Source organism: Pygocentrus nattereri, chromosome 16 (assembly GCF_015220715.1).
Source record: "Pygocentrus nattereri isolate fPygNat1 chromosome 16, fPygNat1.pri, whole genome shotgun sequence".
Taxonomy (NCBI): Eukaryota; Metazoa; Chordata; class Actinopteri; order Characiformes; family Serrasalmidae; genus Pygocentrus; species Pygocentrus nattereri.
In genome coordinates, this window is record NC_051226.1 from 6,129,728 (window position 1) to 6,152,238 (window position 22,511).

The window sequence follows — 22,511 nt, forward strand, 5'->3', positions numbered from 1 at the left end:
CTGTAATATTTATATATTAGAAAAATGTGTAGAAACAAGGGCTGCTTCAGAGTCACTGCAAACGCAAACTGTCCGCCGCAGCATGTGTGTACGTGTTTCGTGTTTATGTATTCGCGTATTTCTCTTTCAATGAAGAGGGAAGTAAAATACCTGATAGTGAGATGCTTGTTTTTCTTCCCTCAGCTCCTCCATATATATATATATATATATATATATATATATATATATATTTTCTTCTTGTATTGCTCAGATAGTGGAAGGATGGTTTCCGCATTTGTGTGGCATCCATATAAATACAATGTCCCCACTTTGCAGGTCCTCAAGGTGACAAAGCGGGGACCTGAAATAATTACCCTCAAAAATAAAGTCTCTCGCAGGGGATGGCAGCTTCGTAGAAAAAGACACCGAGTCAAAGATCAGTGTACGTGTTTAGGTTGTGGCGAGGAGAGAATAGGATCCACTGTCAGCATCCAGAACGCGTTCCCCCAGAAACGATCCAGTTGTCGTCGGCCTCAACTCTGGAGACGGCTTTGAGAGTTTTCCCCTCAGCCCACACCCTAAAACCTGTAACCACGACCGAACCAGCTTCAAGGGCGACAATAATATACATCTTTATCTAGACCTGCAGACCTGATTGAGCAGGATATTCATACGTGAATATAAGTCTTCAGTGTTGGCTGTGATGCTGAAACTGTCCATGAAATGCAACAAAAGCATTTTTTGTCTTATCCTCGCCGGAAATGGAAGAATACTACACTATGACGGTTCTTTCCATGTGAAATACTCCGCGGAGTATAACGTCTGCTAGATTTCTGTATGTACAGTACTGTGCAGAAGTCATTTGGGAGAACTGAAGGAGCAGCAACAACTAAATAGCGTCATTTTCTAAATATAAGTTGCTCAAATGTTAAATGTTCTTAAAGAAATCTGCAGGGATGTTTTCCCACAGTTCAGTCTTCAAACTTGCTTTAGCACATTTTGCTTGTCACGATCCAAATGAAACACTGAATCATTCAGTGGTGTTGAGGTCTGGACTCTGGGGTGGTCAGTCCATCGTTCAGCTTCTTTGTCTGATGTGTCCGTCTCCTTTTCTCAGTGAGGTTCTTCTTGATCAGCTACACGTCCTTTCAGACCCACAGCGCTGAGGGGTCTTCTCACAGTGGAAGGATGGACAGAAACACCTGCGGATGTTTTCAGATCTGAAGCAGCTTGATTTTCTCCTCTCTCTCAGAGACCAAAGCTTTAAGTGCTGTTAATCTGATGGGGGCAGTTTTGGGGTCTGCCAGGTCTCCCAGGTGGTTGTTAGGAGTCACGTTTTCTCTGTAGCTCTTATCAGTTTTTGAGTTCCAGTTTTGGAAACAGTTTTTTTCCCCACTTGACTTTCTCCTTCTTTATGCAAGTGGATTATAGTATATCTAATCTCCTAAAAAAAAAAAAGACATCTGTAAATGAAACGACTGGTGGTCTCTAACTTCTGCACAGCACTGTGTGGGTTACAACTGTCAAGAAATGAAAAAGGCAGTTAGGCCAATATTATGTAGCGTGGTTGTATTTGTCTGTAAACCCCTCTGTAAATGCTCAGGCACCTGTTTGTGAAAGTGCACCTGTGAACATGTGTTCGTGTTAAAGAGTGTGTGTACACTTTTAACCCACGGCCAAAAGCAGCTGTCTCTGCACTGCAGGAGTGACCGTCCGTCCGTTTGCATGCATGTGTAAATCAGCGTGTGTTTCGTGCCCCTGTACACTGTGCTGGCGTGTGTGTGTGTGTGTGTGTGTGTGTGTGTTTATTTAAGGTTAGTGTTTCTCCACTGGAGGGCGCTGTGGTACTGTAGGCTCTAGCTGCCCCCACCCTCGATCAGTTTGGCCAGGCTGTCTCGAAGCTCGGTCAGCTCAAAGATCTTTCCGTCCAGCAGCTCAAGCAGCGAGCGCAGACTTTTCCGGAAAGACTCCTGCTCCACCTGGTTGCTCTCCAGACGCTGCTCCAGCTCAGCCAGCTGGGCTTCCAGCTCCAAATTCCGTGTCTCCGTTTCCTTTGAAAGACACGTGCAGTTACAACTGTGTTTAAACGTTTGGTTAATCAAAATGGACCCATCTAAAAGGGAAATTCCACCAATTAAAAAAAAATTCCGCAGTTAAATGGTCAAGATGCAAACACTGTAAAATGCTTCTTTCTAGAGAAACTAACAAGTCGGAATTGTTTACAGTGGTGGTGATGGGAACCAGATGTCTACAGCCTCTAAAAGCACCCTCACAGAAAGTTGTTACATCAAATGGTTATGAATGCACTGCCTGATATCTGATGTATTACTATTTAAAGATCATTCTGAAATATGGCTTTGGTGTAAAACCTGTTTTGTTTAAATCCGTTCATTGTGGGGGGACAAGCAGGGTGTTGTAAAGCAAAACAGTCCCCAAAGAAAACATACATTTTCTGATTTTTCCTCTATTTTACCATCTTCAACACTCCATATAAAACCCGTAAGACTCGTGTAGGTTCACTGGTGGTTTTGGAGAGTAAATAAAATGGCTATATTTGTTTTGTAGCCATGGTGACCCCGGGTTCCCATCACCACCACTCTTCTGTAAGTCTGTAAGGCTGCGTTCACATTACAAGCCTGGTTGCTCAAATCCGATGTTTTGCTGAAATCTGATCTCTCTGGCTCGATGGTTCACACTCGTTTAGGTAAGAGACTCAAATCTGTCATTAATGTGATGAACCGGCGTCCTGAAATGACCCTCATGAGCTCCTCCTACTCAGTAACGTCACATGACTGAATCACTGCATCATCAGCACCAACTAACGAGCAGAACGAGCTTCGCTGAGAAGATCATTAACTCTGATCAGCTCTCAGCTTCATTATTAGAGCCAGACGGAGGAGAAGAAGGTGAGATGAGCTGCTTCTCCACCGTTCTCCACTTCTGTTCAGCGCTGCTGCCATGGTAACGCTGAATGATGGTGACACACAGCGGAAAAAAGGTCACATTAAGGCCACATGGCCACAAATCGGATACGTATCCGATCTAGGACCACATATGAAAGTGGCTCAGGTGGGAATTGATAATATCAGATTTGCGTCCACAGCCCTGAAAACACCAGATCTGAGTCACATTAGAGCCAAAAAATCTGATTTGTGCCGCTTCAGCCTGGTAATGTGAACCATCTTCATCTCAAGCACTGAATATGCATTAGTTTTGAAACATCAGAGAAATGCACTTGCAAATCTCACACAAGGAAATTAATAATAATAATTTTAATAATAAAAACAATAACAGGTTTGCACGATCAGAATTGGCCGATATTTGCTCCCACACTTGATCAGCAATCACCCTACGTCTCATTTTAATTGTGCCTATCTGTGTTACAGTTTTATGAGGCAAATAACATTCGACTAAGTGCACTTGTGCTGTATTTGACTGCTTCTGCTACACCTGTTGTAGTGCAATCACACTCATAGTGCTAAAGAGCCAGTCGCCTCTTACTGTGAATGGAGCGCTTTATTGGGGTCACATAATTTAAACAGGAAATATTTTTTATGTTAAGATGTAAAATATTTAGCCCATTACATTGCCAATATGCTCTTTGGTTGGCAAAGCTAAGACATGCTTTCTTAACTGAAACTTTACTATAATGGGAAATGAATCCTACGCCAGCATTTGTATAAACTACCTGAAATTCAGTTAGTATTGTTTCACATTAACCAGGTGTTTTCCTCTCAGAACCACAGATGAATGCAGGTAGGAAAAGTCTGGCCCTTCCATCTCAAGTATGCATGATATGTTTGTTTACCTGCAGCTTCTGCGTGACTGCATCTTTCTGTGACTGCAGCTGGTGGGCGTTTTCGACTTCTGCTTTTAGTTGCTCCAGCTCCTGGAAAAATGAGAGCATACAGTTGCTATACACTCATACTGTATGTGTTTCGGAATAGATGTCATCCGTGTTGGGTACAGGGGCGGCATGGTGGCGCAGCGGGTAGCGCTGTTGCCTCACAGCAAGAAGGACCTTGGTTTGACTCCCGGGCCGACAACCAGGGTCCTTTCTGTTCGCATGTTCTCCCTTGTCTGGGTGGGTTTCCACAGTCAGGCCGACTGGACATGCTATACTGCCCCTGGGTGTGAATGTATACAGTCTGTCTGCCCTGCGATGGACTGGTGACCTATCCAGGGTGTTTCCTGCCTTCCACCCAATGACTGCTGGGATAGGCTCCAGGTGCCCCCGCAACCCAGAAGGATAAGCGCCTTAGGTGTGTGTGTGTGTGTGTGTGTGTGTGTGTTTGGTATAAAAATGTGCTATTAATGCAGTACAGCACATCACCCAATGTGTAAAATCTCAGTTATGATCAGGGGTTTTGGATGTTACCATGGTAACTTGGTTAAGTGTCACCACAGACAGGCCTATGCTCTGAAATTAGTTATACTGCAGTACTTCAATATAGCCATCAAGCTTCCGAAGCCATGTCTGTTATATATTATATGTTCCAAGGTTTGTAGACACTTGCAGATTAATAGTGAGTTTGTGCTTCTTTACTGCAGGAACAGCCTTCCCTTCTCTGAAGACTTTACACTAGATGTTGGAACATTGTTGTGAGGATTTGACTGAGCATGAGTCCAGTACTGATGTTTGAAGGTCACTTCAACTCATCAAGGTGGATGGAGCTCCATTGCTCCAGAGAACACTGCTTTACTGCTACGCAGACCAATGCTGGGGGCTTTATACCCCTCTAGCCCATGATTGGCATTGGGCATGTCGACCATAGGCTCATGTGTGAATGCTCCAAGCTCCCCATTCTACTGGTCAATGGAGATTTCACATATTAAAGTAGCTAATTCACTCGTTAGAAATGCTGTCTGGACCCCCCTTCAAAATGCACCCCTGGCTGAGTTTCAAAGAAAGAACAGAAGCCACTGCACCTCCTCCTTGGCCTTGAGCGCTGCCTCCAGCTCCTCTATCGTCTGGTTCAGTTCCGTTTTCTGGGTTTTGATGCCTGTTGTCTGCCCACTCACACACTCTAACTCTGTCACCTGCAACACACAAACACAGCAATCACCACCCGAGGCAGGACTTAAGTAGTAGTCTAGCATTCTCCCTCAGAACCTTTTCCCCACGATGCAGTTTTGGTTGATTGAGCCTTGCATAGACTTCAAAAAACACTCCGCAACCAGATGTGCATTCAAAATGGTCTGAAAGGGGAACTCCACCGGTTTTTCTAAATGTCTGCATTATTAACTAATTGACAAACATTGACGTCAACAAAATCATTCAGGGTGGTTTGGAATGAAATGCTATGTTCTAGAAAAACTCATGAGTCAGAACTGTTCACAGTGGTGGTGATGGGAACCAGATGTGCCAGGAGTTTACCTTTAAAACCCCTCCCAGAAAAGTATTACATGAAATGGTTTGAATACACTGATGTGATGCCTGATGTCTGAGACCATCGTTTTTATGATGATGGGGGAAATACATGAGGGGTGTTTAAGGCAAAAAAGCTTACTTTTTCAGATTGATCATTATTTTACCACCGTGAAAGTTACATAACAACTTGTAAAGAAACCTTGAGTCTGTAAGTTTCACTGCAAAGGCGTCATATCAAGACTATTTGAATGACCTGGTTTATATCTCAACCAATGAACTGTACACAAATTTTGAAAAAACGGGTGGAATTCCCCTTTATTATTTACATTTACATTTATGGCATTTGGCTGACGCTCTTATCCAGAGCGACTTACAATTGGATCATTTTACACAGGGAGGCCAAGGCGGTGTTAGGAGTCTTTCCCAAGGACTCTTATTGGTATAGTGTAGGGTGCTTGCCCTGGTGGGAGATTGAACCCTAGTCTACAGAGTAGAAGGCAGAGGTGTTACCCACTACACTAACCAACCACCATAAAACCATCATATCCCAAGATTATTGTGTGAGCACTTCAACGTGTAATGATTATTTATCTGTTGGCCCAACAGCTGGTATTCTGGCCATACTAGCTTCAGTTACCCGTGTTCCTCCCTCTCAGGTGGAGACGCATCACTACCCACAACATTCAAAAAGGGGCAGAGCAGCAAAATAGTCCCTGGCAAATTTTAAAGGGTCCTTATCCTTAACATTTGTGTGGGTTTATGTACCAAAAACAGTCATAACCTATTTTTTTCATGACCACTTTTCATCCTCTCTTTATCCCTTAGAATGAAGCAGGCTGTTTTTGTTACTGTGGCTTTAAGAGTAACGAAAAATAAATGAGCTCTGTTCTGATTGCCTGCCCTGCGCCTCATTCAAAAAGCACTCGGAGCTAAACTGCTGAAGGCTGAATAGGTGGATACATGTAAATGAGTCGGTTTTTGTGACATCACAGAAACGATGAATTCAAAATAAGCAGTTCTTGCAGCTTAGCTTGGATGTGGCCTGTATGGAGTGAAATGCTACATTTAGAAACTTTAAACCGTTTAAAGCCTCAAAAAGTTAATGTTACTAAAATTATCATTGAAAGAAAAGTGAGGGCAATGCGGTTTTCCACAATGTGAGCCCCTTAAGATCGCATGTTCTCTGCTTATCAGGTCTTTTGGTAAGTTTTTGTGTCACTAAATAAGCAGCAGGGGTGGGAGGAAAAAATCCAATACAGAATAATACCTTGATATTGTGGTGTTTAAAAATAGAGGCTGGAAAACAGCTTTTAATTCCACACCCAGGAATCAGAAACTCCACTGTTGCTTCCCAGTAGGGGTCGATGGACGCCTGTGTGCACGGCTCTGGACAAAAGCATCCGTTAAAAATGTGAGGGTGAAACATGTTTAGAATATTAATATCAAAACGTTTCATCCCTTCATCTTTAATATTCATATGTCAACTTTATAGTCTTGTGCTGCCTACGTAAAAAATGTGAGATAAAGTGTGAATTTCGTCTTTGAAGTGTGACTTTCCTTCGGAGGAATTTGCAATCAAATGTTTAAGCAGTAGAACACGAGAGGGAGTGTGTTATCATGAAATAACATCTCGACTGTGATTTGGTTGCATGGTTATTCACAAAAACACACAACCTTGAGTGTCTCTACTGTTTTAATACAGCAGTTAAATAAATACAGTAAGAAATGAATAAACTGGCCGTGAACGCAGCGTTGAATATGTTTTAATGTTCAGTTCCTTCCTCCTAATTATTGCTCCTTAACGAGCAGCTTGTTGCTACGTCAGAGTAACAAGCTCCGCCCACTCGCTGCTCAGCCGGCAGTTCGTTCTCCAGCTCCTTACACTAAATTCCCAAACTGTCGTCACAGCTTTTCAGTCGGCAGCTGTGACAGAAGAACAGCTGAACAACCTGGAATCAGCCAGAAATGAACCCAATGCCGTTCGCCAGACGTGTCTGATCTTCAGAGTCGGACCAAATCAGACAGAGCCATAAAACTGACCCAATATCAGGTTCAGCTCAGTTCGGTCAGCTTTTCCAGATCAGTATTAATGTTGTTTTGTTCCAGCCGGTCTGTGAAGCTTCTTACAGCCCGTTTAGTTTGGCGAATGGTGTTGGGTTCATTTCTGACTGATTCCAGGTTGTTCAGCTGTTCTTCTGTCACAGCTGGAAAGCAGCTCAGTGGTGACGACAGATTGGGAATTTAGTGTCGTCTCGTCTTCAGAGTCGGACCAAATCGGCTGTCGGTCAGATGTGATCTTAACAGTGTCCGTTTTCTGTTTGTGGCAAAGTAAGTAGTAAAAATGTTTAAATGTCTTGAGCGTCTCCTACAGCTGCCAGAGTTGTTGCTTAGCAACGGCATCTCTACTGAAGGATAGTGTTTGTAAAGAAAATGTGATGTTATGGAGAAAAATCAGCACAGTTAGAATGCGTCTCAACCATTTAGCTTGCGGGGCCGGAACTGACTGCTGTACAAAATATATTAATACTTAAATACTTTAAATATCACTATAAATTGTATCATGGCTGTGGTAATGTGGTCATTTCATTGGGTTTATAAAGATTCCTAGTCCTGACTAGTGGGAAATATCAGTTCCTGAAAGCTTTTATTCTATACTCCATGGAAACCCATGAAAGACCATTTTTGGTCTGCATCATGATCATAATGAACCAAAAATGAGAACTGGAAAAATATGGTCTGACGGGAAAATGCCATGTCAAACATGTGCCTTTGTCCTAAGGTCAAACTCTAGTGCCCCATCTAACCAATGGCACTTGATTCAGTTGATTTCAGTCGAGTTTATAAATGACTTTTCTGTCCAGTTACTGGCCACTGCTTTTAAAATGAAATCAAACATTAACCTTTTTAACTCCTCGGGGCCACCGGTGGCTCCAAAACCCACTTCATGTTCTTCATAATGTTCATATTCCATAAGCTCCATTCAGAAGCTGGGCGTCGTGTGAGGCTGTAGCTCTTCTCTCCAGTCTAATAGACGGTGACGTCATTTTAAACCCTTATAATAAAAGAAGCTGAACTTTGTTTTTCTACTGAAAGTCGACCCGTTTTTCCCCAAATCTGGGCTCTAAACTATAAACAGACGGCGTCTCTTCAGTGATCTGCTCTGGAAACATCACTTTTAGAGAATAACACAAAGAGCGTCGGAGATTTTTGGCTTTCAGCAGTGAATTATAAGCATATAGTGACATGTGGAGATCATAAAACACACGTTCTGTTCATTTGAGGGGAACTTTTACAAAAAATAAATAAAACAAAAATTTACATTTATTTCATGCAGTTATTGAATAATTTGCCTCGTTTTGGGCAGGTAAATTCAGATGGACAAACCAAAATACACCCTGGAGAATAAGATTAACTGAAAGCTTAACTAATTAAATAACCCCACAGATCTTGATCACCCCTGGAAGAAAACTCACCCCAGTAATCTGCACACTCACATTAACGGCCGGTGTAACAGCGATGAGCTTTGACTCTGTCTCACCCGTTTGTGTAGTCTCTCTGCCTCCTCTTGATAAGCGGCCAGCTGCTGCTTCCACTGTTTGACGTTGGCCGTAGACTCCAGCAGTGCTGCGGTTAACTTGGCGTTGTTGCCCTTCAAGGCGGCCAGTTCAGCCTCCCAGTGCTTACTGATGGTAGTCGAGCTGAATAGGAAGAACAAAAAACAGAGACGATGAAACTGACCAGCAAAATCACTTCAGTACAAAACTGCTGATGTGAAATGAGCAAGCTGTCAAAACACTGATTGGGAATTTTCTTACAATCTTTGATCACGCACTCTTAAGAATCAAAGTGGAGGTCAAAAAAGTTTTTTTAAGAGATGCCATAGAACGCTGCTCAAAGTGTGGCCTGCGAGCCAAAGTCAGCCTGATTTTGCCTGCCACAAAAACCCCTCACTAAATAACAGCATTTCAGTACTTTGTCGACAAATGATTCAATGTTTAAGCCTCCAGAGTCAGTGCAAAAAGCCCTATTCCCACTTTTTCAGTGTTATTGCCTTTATTTTAGAGAATGTGCTGAACTGAAAACTGAAAATTCATATTTTTTTATACCTTCTAGACTGATTTAAGAAAGAAAACATGAATAGGAATATACTTCATGTCCTGGTGTCCTTTCATCATCACTCTGATTAAACCAATCAATAAGCTTTTCCTCTAACGCGAATCAAAAACAAGCACACATGGGTCTTTACTGTGCTCTGATATTTTTCCTGTGCATGTCTGCTGAAGTCAATATATAAACACATAAAATGTAGCATCACAGAGAAAAATAAAACCCATTTCTGTCGGGTTACAAATGCAGTAAAACGAATGAAATGCAGATGTTTGAACCCAGAGTCATCTAAACATTCTGTTCTTCCAGAGAACAATAATCACAATCAAATACTGGTTTCTAATATTGGTCAAATTCAAACATCTCATTCTGATTCACAGCGATCAGGCATAACATCCTGACCACCTCCTTGTTTCTACACTCATTGTCCATTTTATCAGCTCCACTTACTGTATAGCTGCACTCTGTAGTTCTACAGTTACAGACTGTAGTCCATCTGTTTCTCTGATACTCTGTTACCCCCTTTACCCTGTTCTTCAGTGGTCAGGATCCCCATGGACCCTCACAGAGCGCCGCCCACAGGATGCTGTAGGCTGGATAGTTTTGGTTGGTGGACTATCCTCAGTCCAGCAGTGACACTGGCTTTGTTTACATGCGCAGATTTTTGCCAATCCGATTGAATACAATCGGATTACAGGTTCAGACTGAGGTGTTTATATGCACACTCTTTTCAACAATCTGTTGGAAAATCTTCGTTTACCGGCTCGCTACAAGTAATCAGATGCAAAATGACATGCATGCATGGAGTAGCGCTTAGTGTAGACGTTACCATGACAGCGAACATCATATGGGGTCCAGTCAGAGTGAGATGAGCAGCAGTGAGCAGTGATTGTGTTTTTAATCACTTTAAAATGACGTCAGACTCAATAAAATGTCTTTAAAATGTCCTTATTAAAGAAGGCCGAGAGGAAGACGTCGCGTTCTGAGACACATAAGCTGGACGTCCGTCCCACCGCCGTCCTTTAAAGATCAGAGCATGAACTTCGTCTCCTCTGCAGACCAGTTTCTGCTCCGCCGTGTTGAACGGTATAAACTCTCACTGTGACGCGACGCACATGCAGAATGGACTTAAACTTTCCGATAGGGAATGTAATCGGATACAGACGTTTACACGGATATTATTGTTCTATTTAACGGATTATTTACAGGATTACCCACCTCGATCAATCAGATAGAAATTGTATCCCGAATGGCCTCAATCGGAATAGACTGTTCCGATTGAGATGTTTACGTGGACGTATTCTATTCCGATTGATTTTCGTCAGATTTTCAGGCTACATGTAAACTTGGCTACTGAGGTGTTTAAAAACTCCACTCCTAAAAATGAACACACCCCCACGTCAGTGTTACTGCCGTGCTGAGAATGATCCACCACCCAAACAGTACCTGCTCTGTGAGGGTCCATGGGGGTCCTGACCACAGAAGAACAGGGTAACAGAGTATCAGAGAACCAGATGGACTACAGTCTGTAACTGTAGAACTACAAAGACCAGCTATACAGTAAGTGGAGCTGATAAGATGGACAGTGAGTAGAAACAAGGAGGTGGTCAGAATGTTCTGCCTGACCGGTGCAAATTTAATCATTTTATCTACCAACTCTGATATCACCCTGCATCGCTAATTGAAATGGCAACTATCTGTGTAAATATTCCTCAATGAAACTTCACCCTTCACACTAAAATGAATGGCACAAACGTCTGACTTGTACTAAGTGCTTTTCATGCAAAAGAATCTAAGCACGTTTCATCCATATTTAATGCCTGTCTAACGCAGTGTTTTAGTTTAATGCTTTAGTGTTGTCCAGGGGATGCTGGGAGGAGGTAAATAATATATAATGGCGTGAATTGACACACAGTGGCCTGCATTGCACTGTGCCAATTTCATTTTAAATCAGCGAGGTTACGAGGCTGCAGCGCTGCTGGCTTCTCAAGCAGCAGCTACAAAGAGAGAAAAGAAGACTTTTCTGAATCAGTATAATTATAATCATATTCGGAGAACAGAGTCATTACATACACTGTCCTATACTAAAAATCACAATCACTATTACATTTAACATATTTAATAAGCAATATTATGCGTGATTTGGCAAGTGTGACTAACGTTAATACACTGGAATAAGACATCATCTGCATAGAGGAAAAGAGAGACATTTTTTCAGTCCAAGTACAATCCAAAGAAGATTCATTTCTATTTAAAAAAAATGAATACAACTGTCTCTATACGTTTTTATCCTAGGGTTTCAGTCATGTGATTTCTCTGTTGTGGCCGCTGTATCTGGGACTGAATTTCTGGCTTCGCTGATGTGAAAGATGACTAACATTACTCACCTTACTTTGGAAGAAAAAGCACAAAGCCCCTAAGGGGCCGTGGTTAAAAAAAAATATATATATATATGCGTTCCCTCGCAAATGTTTTGCATTATGATGCAAATGGTTTGCATTCGCTTGAAAAAGCTGTGCTTTGCTTAAGCTCAGACTTGGAGAGAGACTGCAGAGAAAAATAGCTGAATAAACTCACAGACTGGCGAAGCTGGGAAACAGCTTTTAACGTCAGCTATGCTGAAAACAAAGCTCTAATGTAGGCCTCGTTGGGCACCTCTGGTCCTACGTCTTCTTGCTGTCTGAGGAGCATATATTTTGTGAGGAAATGCAATCTCAAGTGTGAAGGCTGAGGCCATATTCTGAACTACAATAATCTCTACACGACTGTGAAATATATGAATTAAATGGCATAAAGAGAACAAATGGCAAATAAATATAAAATATGTAATGAAAGGTCCCCAGCAGTCGTGTCACTGGTGTTACCGCGCAAGCAATCTCTTCTTTTGAAATAAACGTCACACTGATGACGTCACTCGACTTTTCTCTGTTTTCTGAGGATCTATGAAGAGAAGCTCATGGTGAGTCCGCTGTGTCTCTCAGTTCTCAGAGATCTTCTCATTCAGCTCATGATCTCATATGAAGCTTTTAGCTGACGTCACTGGCGTGACCGACTTTATTCTTAATTGTGAAAACGAAGAAAACAAATGGATTAAATTACAGCACCGTTTCTATTTATTTGCTGAGTTTGGCACATTTATGACACATATAACAAACAAAATGTGCTGAAATTTTTGCCCAGGCCACAGTGTGTGTTTTATTTGCTGCTAAATTCAGTAAATAAACAGTAATTGTGAACTGCAATGTGCGGAAGTGTGTCTGTAGATGACGTTTTCACTCATTCACACTTCGAAAATCAACACAATCGTGTGCTCAAACTTTTGCACACGACAGTATAAATGCACCTATATAAACAGTGACGGTCACCTGTGAGGGAAGGGCACTGCGTTGGGTTCCGCTCGCGGTTCCGAGTTCTGAGAGGCGTCGGCTGTAACTCGTTCGTCATCCGTTCCGTTGATGCTCTTTGGGGTCAGAGGTGACTGAAGGTCACCCGTGGCCGATTCCTGTCAGAACGGAAAGAATGAAGTAATCAGTTTTATTGCACAGAGGCCCGTCGCAAAACTGCCCAACCCATTCCACTCGCACATTTGCACATTCGATGATTTGAAGTGACTGGGATTAACGATATGATTGAATTGCTGTCAACAGCGTCATGGGGTTATGTGAGGTTCGGACCACATTCATCAGATTCATCAGAAAATAGGAGAACAAAGGGCTTAGCCACAGAAACAGTCTGGCAATGATTCAGCGTTAATAACACAAATGATCCGGCGGCCCTTAAAATGCATGACGATTAATGAGGGGTGTTTTTTCTTTGTCTTTTTTTTGTATGCTGGTACATGTGTGTGTGGAAAGGGGATATATGATGTATTAACAGCACCTTTCAGTCTCCTCTCAGGACGCTAGAGTGGGAGTGGACAGTGTGATTTCAAACTTATAGCATAATTCATTCACGAAGATGTAAACAGAGTCATTCAGGGAGGTTTGGTGTGAAACGGTGCAGGTTTCTTTACAGTGGTGGTGATGGGAACCAGGGGTCACGATCTCTAAAACACACATATAGCCATTGTAACCACCAGTGAACCTACATGTGCCTTCTGGGTTTCATATGGAAATATGAAATGATGGTAAAATAGAGATGCATCTAAAAAAAAAGTTTTCTTTGGTCTTATAACGCTCAGCATGCATCTCTCTGCCATGCATGGATTTGAAAAAATACATTTTAGGCCAATATCTTCTCTCAAAACTACCCTAAAACAACGTCTCAGGCATCAGGCAGCACAACCATTTCATCTAACGTTCATCATGTAATCATCTAACGTTCTGCGAGGGAGCTTTTAAAGGTGGACGTCTGGTTCCTATCACCACTGCTGTCAACAAACCTCACTCTCTCTCGTTTCTCTACAAAGGATCATTTCACATCAGAACAAATCTGAATGACTTTGTTCACATCTTAAGCCGAAATTTTAAAAACGGTGGAGTTCCCCTTCGAAATGGAATAAAATCCACACTCCAGCACTTTTTCAATCTGATCTCTATCAGCCACATCTGTTGTGTAAGACATCACTGTTGGCAAGCGTCAGTGGCCAGAGTTTGGTGTGTCCCGCACCACTGACTGCAGCTGGCACTTCTCTGCGCTGCTTTGGCTGAAGAGAAAGCTGAGCGCACAAGGAGAGAAAGGAAAGAGCAAAGCGATCAAACGGCGCGCTCAGGACGGCTCGCCGAGCCTCGGTTTTCAGTGCCAATACAAACAGCAATGTTTTATCACTACTAACTGGCATTTCAACTACTTTTGCTATTTGAACGTAACAATTTTTAAACAAATAATATTTGAATATCGCAGTCATGCAGGGTGATTCACAAAGATTGATCCCAATTCAAAATGATTTATTTCACTTGTAAGTCCTTACAGATTTACTGTAAATGGTTTAAATGAGCATAAGGTTTATTATGTAATTGTACAAGGTCTCAGTCTGAACCTCCTCCAGCTGTATGGACGACATCAACGCCACAGTCAAACTCATCCCATACCGGATTGAGTGTCGGGTGACGCTGCGCTCACGGCTCTTTCAGTGGGATTTCGGAGATCATCCAGTGCTGTGGAACCAGCGACGAACACTTTGAGCTCTTGGAGGTTCACTGCTGATGAAAATCACACAGCACAGTTCTGACGGATTCACTCTTATTGACGTGGAGAACGCAGAACGCTTTCTGCTCAGGGGTCTCAGCTCCTCTCAGCTCCCCCTTCAGTCTATCTTCCACTGACAGTCAGAACCTCTACAGTACTGCACGAAAGTCTTAGGCACCCAAGACTCATTTTCAAAATCAATTTATTTGTGAATAATGAATATTAATTAATAATGATTATATGTATATAAACAGTGATTTTCTGGATGTGTGTGTGTTTGTTTAACCATCTCCAAGTCTCTCCTCGAGGAAGCCCAGTATTATATGTAGTTATAAAGCAGCTCCTGGTTTGACCAATCAGAGCTCAGTAAATTGAGCTCATGATGTAATTGATGATATTAATGAGTCTCTGTGGCGGCTGTGAAGGTGTCAAGGAAAAATATGGACCCGAGAAATTCTCGTTACTTTTTATTGTTTTTCTGTTTATCTGAATTATGAATACGACTTTATTCTAATGTATATTGTGATAAACTCACTGCTGAGGTCAACTGGTTAAACATTTGCTTAGATGCCTCAAACTTTCGCCCAGTGCTGTATGTCTCCCCTCTTACAATTGGATTGTGATTGGTTCCTAGACGCCTCACATTTGTAAAAATATGGCGCTTTGAAATCAAACTAATCTTTTTGAATCGCCCCGTATTGTTAAGAATAAGAACACACTGACATAAAGCATGGGGTGTTCACTCATTATTTATTTATATATTTATTTTTACTTTTTAGTTAAAAAATATACATATTTTTACGGCATATACAGTCGGATTCAACAGCTTGGGCTCCCCTTGTCATGTGACGTTTTTATTGACTTCTAAGTGAAAATATGTGAACACTTCCTTTACAGAGAACACGTCTGCACATTTTAATGCACAACTGCTGTTTATTTTCCTGAATTTAATATACGGGTATAAAATAAAACAGAAAATGTATACATATTTTTTATGATAAAATTTTTCCCATTATGCTAAACACATAACCGTGCACTAATTTTACCAGATTTTTAAAAAATAAATATTTGAGATTGTTCCCTGTCACCTGGAAATCAACAAAATGTCTAATTTCATTAGGGGTGTTCAGACGTTTGCATTCAACAGTATTTATGAACATACTATGAACTGTTTATTCACTGTTTAATGTACAGTTTGCTTTTAAACAGCCTTTTTTCAGCAGTGCTATGAGATTTTATGTTTTATGTTAGTCCCACACTTTAGGTTTAGATTAATCAAAGACATCTGAAGCTTGGAAAACACTCAAACAACAAATTCCTTATTGTGGATGCTGCAGTTTTAGTTTTATAGGCTGTAGCCTTTTTGTTTGGGAGCATTTTTGAGGTGACGGAAGGCGATCATCAGTCAGCCTTAGTTAGCACTATACTCTTAAAAAACATGGTTCTTGAAGGGTTCTTTACTAAAGAAAACGGTTCTAAAAAGAACCATGAACACTCAAAGAACTCATTGCATAATTAAAGGGTTTTTTGCATTATGAAAAAAGTTCTTCAGAATGAGCTGTAGATGGTTCTATATAGAACCTTTCTTTAAATGGTTCTATGTAGCACTCAGAAGGGTTCTTTTATTGTTACAATGTCAAGCTTATAACATAAGAAGAACCATTTTCAAAAAGGTTTTATACAGAACCATTTACAGCACATTCTCCATCGATCTGAAGAGCCGATTCATGATGCAAAGAAGCCTTTAATCATGCAAAGGGTTCTTTATAGAAGCATTTTCTTTACCAAAGAACCCCTGAAGAACCATCTTTTAATGGGTGGTGCTTTGCATGGTGAAAACTTCAGATTGATAGGAAAGGTTCTTTTATTGCTACAAGCCTGACATCGTAATTTTGGTGCCATGTAGAACCATTTTCAAAAAGGTTTTACATAGAACCATATACAACACGTTCTCCATCAATCAGGAGAACCATTTCACCAGGCAAAGAACCATTTAAGCATTAAACTCGTGGTTCTAAATAAACCAATGGCTTTACTAAAGAACCCTTTCCTTTTTAAGAAACACTGATCTCGCAAAACACGACCACCTCCTCGTTTCTACACTCACTGTCCATCTTATCAGCTCCACTTACTGTATAGCTGGTCTTTGTAGTTCTACAGTTACAGACTGCAGTCCATCTGTTTCTCTGATACTCTGTTACCCTGTTCTTCAGTGGTCAGGACCCCCATGGACCCTCACAGAGCACGTACTATTTGGGTGGTGGATCATTCTCAGCACTGCAGTAACACTGACGTGGTGGTGGTGTGTTAGTGTGTGTTGTGCTGGTATGAGTGGATCAGACAGCAGTGCTGCTGGAGTTTGTCCAGCTATACAGTAAGTGGAGCTGATAAAGTGGACAATGAGTGTAGAAACAAGGAGGTGGTCAGAATGTTCTGCCTGACCGGTGCACATTTAATCATTTTATCTACCAACTCTGATATCACCCTGCATCGCTAATTGAAACGGCAACTATCTGTGTAAATATTCCTCAATGAAACTTCACCCTTCACACTAAAATGAATGGCACAAACATCTGACTTGTACTAAGTGCTTTTCATGTAAAAGTATGAAGTTATGGTGTTTATTACCCTTGAAGAACCATTTTTAAGAGCGTAGTTCTTCCTCACCACCTCCGTCTGCCCAGTGGTTTTGAGTGAGCAGGTTTTCAGCTCTTTAAAGCGCTGCCTGTAGTGACTGAGGTGGCTGATAGAAATTGGGCTGAAAAATGCTGAAGAATGCCTTTCTTTTCTGTTCTGAACAAATTTCAGAGGAAAAGCAGCAGAGATTTTACACTGTTGGCCACAATTGGCTTTGTTTACTACAGAGAGTCCATAAATAGCAGATTTTGGTTGGCAGTGCTTGGAGGGAAAGTCTGAAATTGGGCCCAGCAAAAAGTGCTTTAAACAGACTTCGCCTGGTTTCTTGGGCAGAGTTCAGTAACTGTGCATAAATGGGAGTCGCACTAGTTAGATAAAAGGATTAAAATGATAAGAGGAGATAACAGGATTAGTATAATTACTTGTGACTTGAGGCTGATTTGATTGTGCGGAGGCGCTGGTCAGGATCTATCATCAACAAACCCTTTTAGTTGCTTGGCCGGGGTTTGGGTCAAAGCTCATGTTTAATGCAAGTTGGGAGGAGAGGATTCGTTAAAGGAGCAATAAGCCGCATTTTCCTATTTGCCCCATTTCTTTTGTGAGTTGCAAGTAAGTAAAATATGATTTTGACTAATATTGAGTAATCTTATCTACAATCTACAGTATTCTGCTATTTTAAGCACAAAGCAAATGCCACTTGTTGCTCCTTTAAGCCTGTTGTGGGCTCATCCTTACCTTTTTAGCAGCCATAGTCAAGTCCTGTTTGTGCTTAAATCGGATTAGGGGACATTGTTAGAGTGATATTAGAAGCAAAGAGTTTAATATTCAAGACAACATATTTGAAGAGGACCTTCTTTTTTGCATTATTAAGTGATGAAGATGCAAACAAACTCATTCAAAGTGGTTTGCACTGCAAAGATGGTCTATTGTCAAGTAACATGATCCTAAATACAGTCAATAAATGTAATATTTGTCATGTTGAGATTGTTGTAAGTTTAATTCAAGATTATTTACCTCATTAGTAGACAATTTTTACTTGTTTTAAGTAATTATATCAGGTAAAATGATCTCACTATATTGGCAGAGAGTTGCTTGTTCTTAAAACCAGCACTTATATCTGCCATTACAGTGAGAATTTTATCAATAAAATTCCTAAAACAAGTAAAAATGTCTAGAAATAAGATAGATAATCTTATAAAAAGTGCAAAATTATTCCAAAATGGGAAATATTAGATATATTGACTAGATTTAAAATCAGTTCATTTGTCAAGACACCATTTTCGCAGTGTGGTGTAAAACTTAGTGTCAGAATTGCTCACAGTGGTGTTGATAGGAACCAGACGTCTACAGAGTGTAATACCTTTAAAAGCTCCCGCACAGAAAGTTATTTTAAAAAATGGTTATGAATATGCGGCCTGATGCCTGAGAGGTTGTTTTACAATAGTTCTGAGAAAAGGTCTTGGTCTAAAGTCCGAGTCCGGAAACATGAGCGAAGGGATTAGCTCCTCCTCATGAGTCCGCAACAGATTCTGGGCAATGCAGCTTCTGTCCGTATTCGGACTGGTTGCAGGCGTGACGACCACGATTTTCCCACCATCAACATTCCATATTAAATCTCGTGTGGGTTCACGGGTAAACACTGTGACCCCTGGTTCCTATCACCACCACTGTAAAGAAGTCCACAAGTGTCTCTACAATTACTTTCACATCAAACCACTCTGAATGACTTTGTTTACATCCCAGACACAAAAATCTGTGGAATTCTGCTTTAATGTGATCTCTCACGCTTCTAGGAGCCTTCTGATAGCACCCGATTAAGAGCTGTACTCTGGATTTAGGTCTAAATTTTAAAAAGGTAGTTAAACAAGTGAGATGGAAGACATGTGTTCCAGCCACTGGATGACCAGTAAGGTTGATTTAACAATGCCGGGTTGGGATGGGAGTGGGTACGGTTTGGTGAGAACATTTTTAAGCAGGTAAGGAGGGTTTAGTTCGGTATAAATGGTTTTGGGTGGATGTTGCAGGTCATCATGTGTGGAGGACACCCTGAGCGGGACTGGAGGAGGATGTTCTGAGTGGGCTGATGGAGGTAGTGGGTCGGGTATAAATGTTTTGGGTGGGTTACTGTGGGGATTAAAGAGGCGTTCGGTACGTTTTCCCAAGGCCATCCTTACCTTAGAAGTAGCCAAAGCCTGTTTGCGCTTGGAAGGATTGCATGATGTTGTTAGACGGGTTTTAAAAGTAAAAGAGGACATTCAATTTAAACAAATAGCTCAGACCAAAAGCAGACAGTGTTAGTTAGAAGTGAAAGTCGCTCTTGAGAGCTGTCGAAGGTGGCTGGTGTCTGTGGTTTTACCTGTGAAGGAGTGCTGGTCAATTCCATCTTCTCCTGAGATTTCTCTTTCGCTAACCGCGCAGCTTCCTTAAACTCTGCAAACTTTTCCGCAAACTGACAAATACAGAGATCATGCGGAGGAAGACGGGGGGAAAAAGAAACAGGATTAGTTTTTGAGTCACTCAGATATGCGCACACACACACACACACACACACACACACACACACACACACACACACACACACACACACACAGTGCAAAAATAACTGGAGTATAAAATACATTTAAAAATGCAGTGAACTGATGAAGGTGGCGATTTAACTGCATACAGCAGGGAACCCTTTGGGCCTTCTAGGCCTTTAGAGGCTTAACGATTTCTACAAATTAGAAGATGCATGTCTGAAATTGTTCATTTTTATTTAATATAATAACGTTTGTTGCATTTTGCTTTACAGAAGTGTAAAGATCTTGAAGCACCCAATGGAAAACTACCCAGTCTACCCAATGCTTTCTCAGCAGTAGAAGGTACAGCCAAGCTGCTCTCTCACTGGTTAGGACCTCAGTAGCTGAAGCGAAGGCCTTTAGATTGACTACCAACATAATTCAGAAATGACGTTAGAACCAATAAATGGGGCAGATTTTGTGAGAAGACGTTCACTCAAGGCCTTCAGGAAGTTCTAGATACATCAATGACTGTGAGTATGTGTCATAGCTATAGCAGTGTAAGCAGTGTTTCGGTTAGTTGTTAGGAATGTCAGAACCCTTTAATGAGTCACTGTAAAACAGATGCATACAAGCTCAGATATATATTAATGTCTGTTTCTAGCTTCAAATATAACATTTTTCTTGATTCATTTATTTTCTATTGAGTTTTGGCACACAGGGCCCAAAACGAAGGCCTAGTCGCTGTCTGATTGATGTTGGAATGCTATAGTTGTCTATAATCCATTACAACGAGATTCAGTAAATGTATTTTTCCAGACTATTTTCAAGCATAAAAATAAAAAAGCTTGGTTTGTGTTTTGTCCACTAATGTGTAAATACTCAGTGAACTATTATTCAGTGTATTTTTAAAAGTATCCAGATAATTAAATCTAATTGTGTCACTGTTAAAGCATTGGTTGATACTGATCTGACTTAATAGTATTAATTGAAAAGGAGTTATTTTTCATTGAAGAGCTTCATTTAAATCCTACAGGTATTGCATTTACATGATTATATGAGAAAAGTTAATGACCTTCCTGGAAAATGCCCCATTACTTTACCGTTATCACATGATCTACATGACTATTTTGTGGCTCTCAGATAAATCCTGTGATGTTGTCAGGATCGATTTGTCTAGATTTGTCACGATAGCCAGTCTAGTGTTTTCTGCTGATATTGGCTCAATATCAATACCCGGTATCGGATCTATACCACCTCCAGTTATGATTAAACACACAAGTGACTGCAGATTATTCTGTGGTTCTTACTTTGCTCAGGTGACTCTCGGAGGAGAAGCCGAGACCGTAGACTGTGTTCGCCCGGCTGTCCGCCCACTGGCCGAACTTCTGCGACGTCTTGGTGAATGTCATGTTTGGGGTGATTGTACTGTTAATAATGGCCTGAAAAGAACAGTGACATGACCACATTTACGTGTTAATCCAGTACATTTCAGACAAGTAGGCGTTCAATTCTTTTTTGCCTTTGAGTGTGAATTAGCATGCATGCATGGTGTGCATGGTCTTGACCACAGGAGTATATTAGTAAATCTCCCAGTTCATTGAAATTGGTTCTCAAAAGGCCGATTGTGTTTCTAATGAAGGCAGATGCTGCGGCGTTCTTCTGATTAATCACATGTGCGATGATCAAAGGAAGACTGAGAACGGCACACAGCTACAGTTTACAGTGGGCCTGTGAAAGTCAGGCTGGTTGCTAAGGGAAACAGCTCTATGATGAATGCGTGTGTGCGTATAGGACGGAGGCTGTGGTTGCATCCCAACTGATTAGAGGACAGGAAGCAGTCGATGAAGCGAGGGTCACTATGGAACGATTGATTCTGCTGCCATTGATCAGTTTAATGCTGCTATAACTGGCCATCTTTGTCATGTTGTGTTCTGACTAGACAGGTGTGTGTTGCAGAGCCCCCTTCATTTAATTAATTAAGTCAAAATGGCCATTAAGTACAAGTTGTTCATTTTTTCAGGAGATATTTCTGGATAAAAGATAAGAGATAATTCACTGGCAGGAATCTGGCAGACCACCAGAGTCCCCATGAGACAAACAGCACTTAAAGCTTTGGTCTCTGAGAGAGAGGAGAAAATCAAGCTGCTTCAGATCTGAAAACATCCACAGGTGTTTCCTCCATCCTTCCACTGTGAGAAGACCACTCAGCGCTGTGGGTCTGAAAGGACGTGTAGCTGATCAAGAAGAACCTCACTAAGAAAAGGAGACGGACACATCAAACAAAGAAGCTGAACGATGGACTGACCACCCCAGAGTCCAGACCTCAACACCACTGAATGGGTTTGATCACTTCAGAAAATCATCAACCAGCTTCGACGACTGAACTTTGGAGGCGTGTCTGCAGGTTCTTTGAAAAAATGAAAGCAAGTCTCCTGAAAAGAGCGGAAGCTGTGATAAAAGCAAAGAGCGGATGCGCTAAAACACTCTGTTACTAATACATTTGATAATATATTTTGTTGTTGAGGCTTCTGTGTAAATTTCTGTTATATATAATATGGTGCGAATGTTTTAAGCATGTGTGAAAACTATATTTAAAAAGCCATTTGTCTGGGCAGTAAGTTCATTTGATCAGGAACCACTAAGTTTATGATAAATCCAAATTACATTCATACAATAAATGATGTGTCAATGTGCTCATCTCCAAAACTCTCCTCGAGGAAGTCCAGCATCATTTATTTTTACCATCCAGTACCTGGTTTGGATAAGCAATCCTTCATTATGTTAAATCA

The 22,511-nt window shown here is 41.2% G+C and overlaps 1 protein-coding gene across 2 annotated transcripts in view; it reads right to left on the reverse strand.

Annotated features, from left to right (window-relative positions):
- Window positions 1–1,341: 1,341 nt before the first annotated feature.
- Window positions 1,342–22,511, reverse strand: part of LOC108412518 (homer scaffold protein 1) — a 58,212-nt gene continuing 37,042 nt past the window's right edge. Inside the window, exons 3-10 of one of the 2 annotated variants that reach the window (XM_017684569.2) lie at window positions 21,030–21,161; window positions 19,578–19,670; window positions 19,396–19,422; window positions 12,823–12,959; window positions 8,889–9,048; window positions 4,909–5,019; window positions 3,788–3,868; window positions 1,342–2,030 (exon numbers count right to left, since the gene is read on the reverse strand). In XM_017684569.2, the coding sequence (XP_017540058.1) occupies window positions 1,836–2,030; window positions 3,788–3,868; window positions 4,909–5,019; window positions 8,889–9,048; window positions 12,823–12,959; window positions 19,396–19,422; window positions 19,578–19,670; window positions 21,030–21,161 (936 nt within the window). In that variant the 3' untranslated portion in view covers window positions 1,342–1,835. The remainder of the gene's footprint in view (window positions 2,031–3,787; window positions 3,869–4,908; window positions 5,020–8,888; window positions 9,049–12,822; window positions 12,960–19,395; window positions 19,423–19,577; window positions 19,671–21,029; window positions 21,162–22,511) is intronic. The other variant, XM_017684570.2, reaches the window with a different exon arrangement.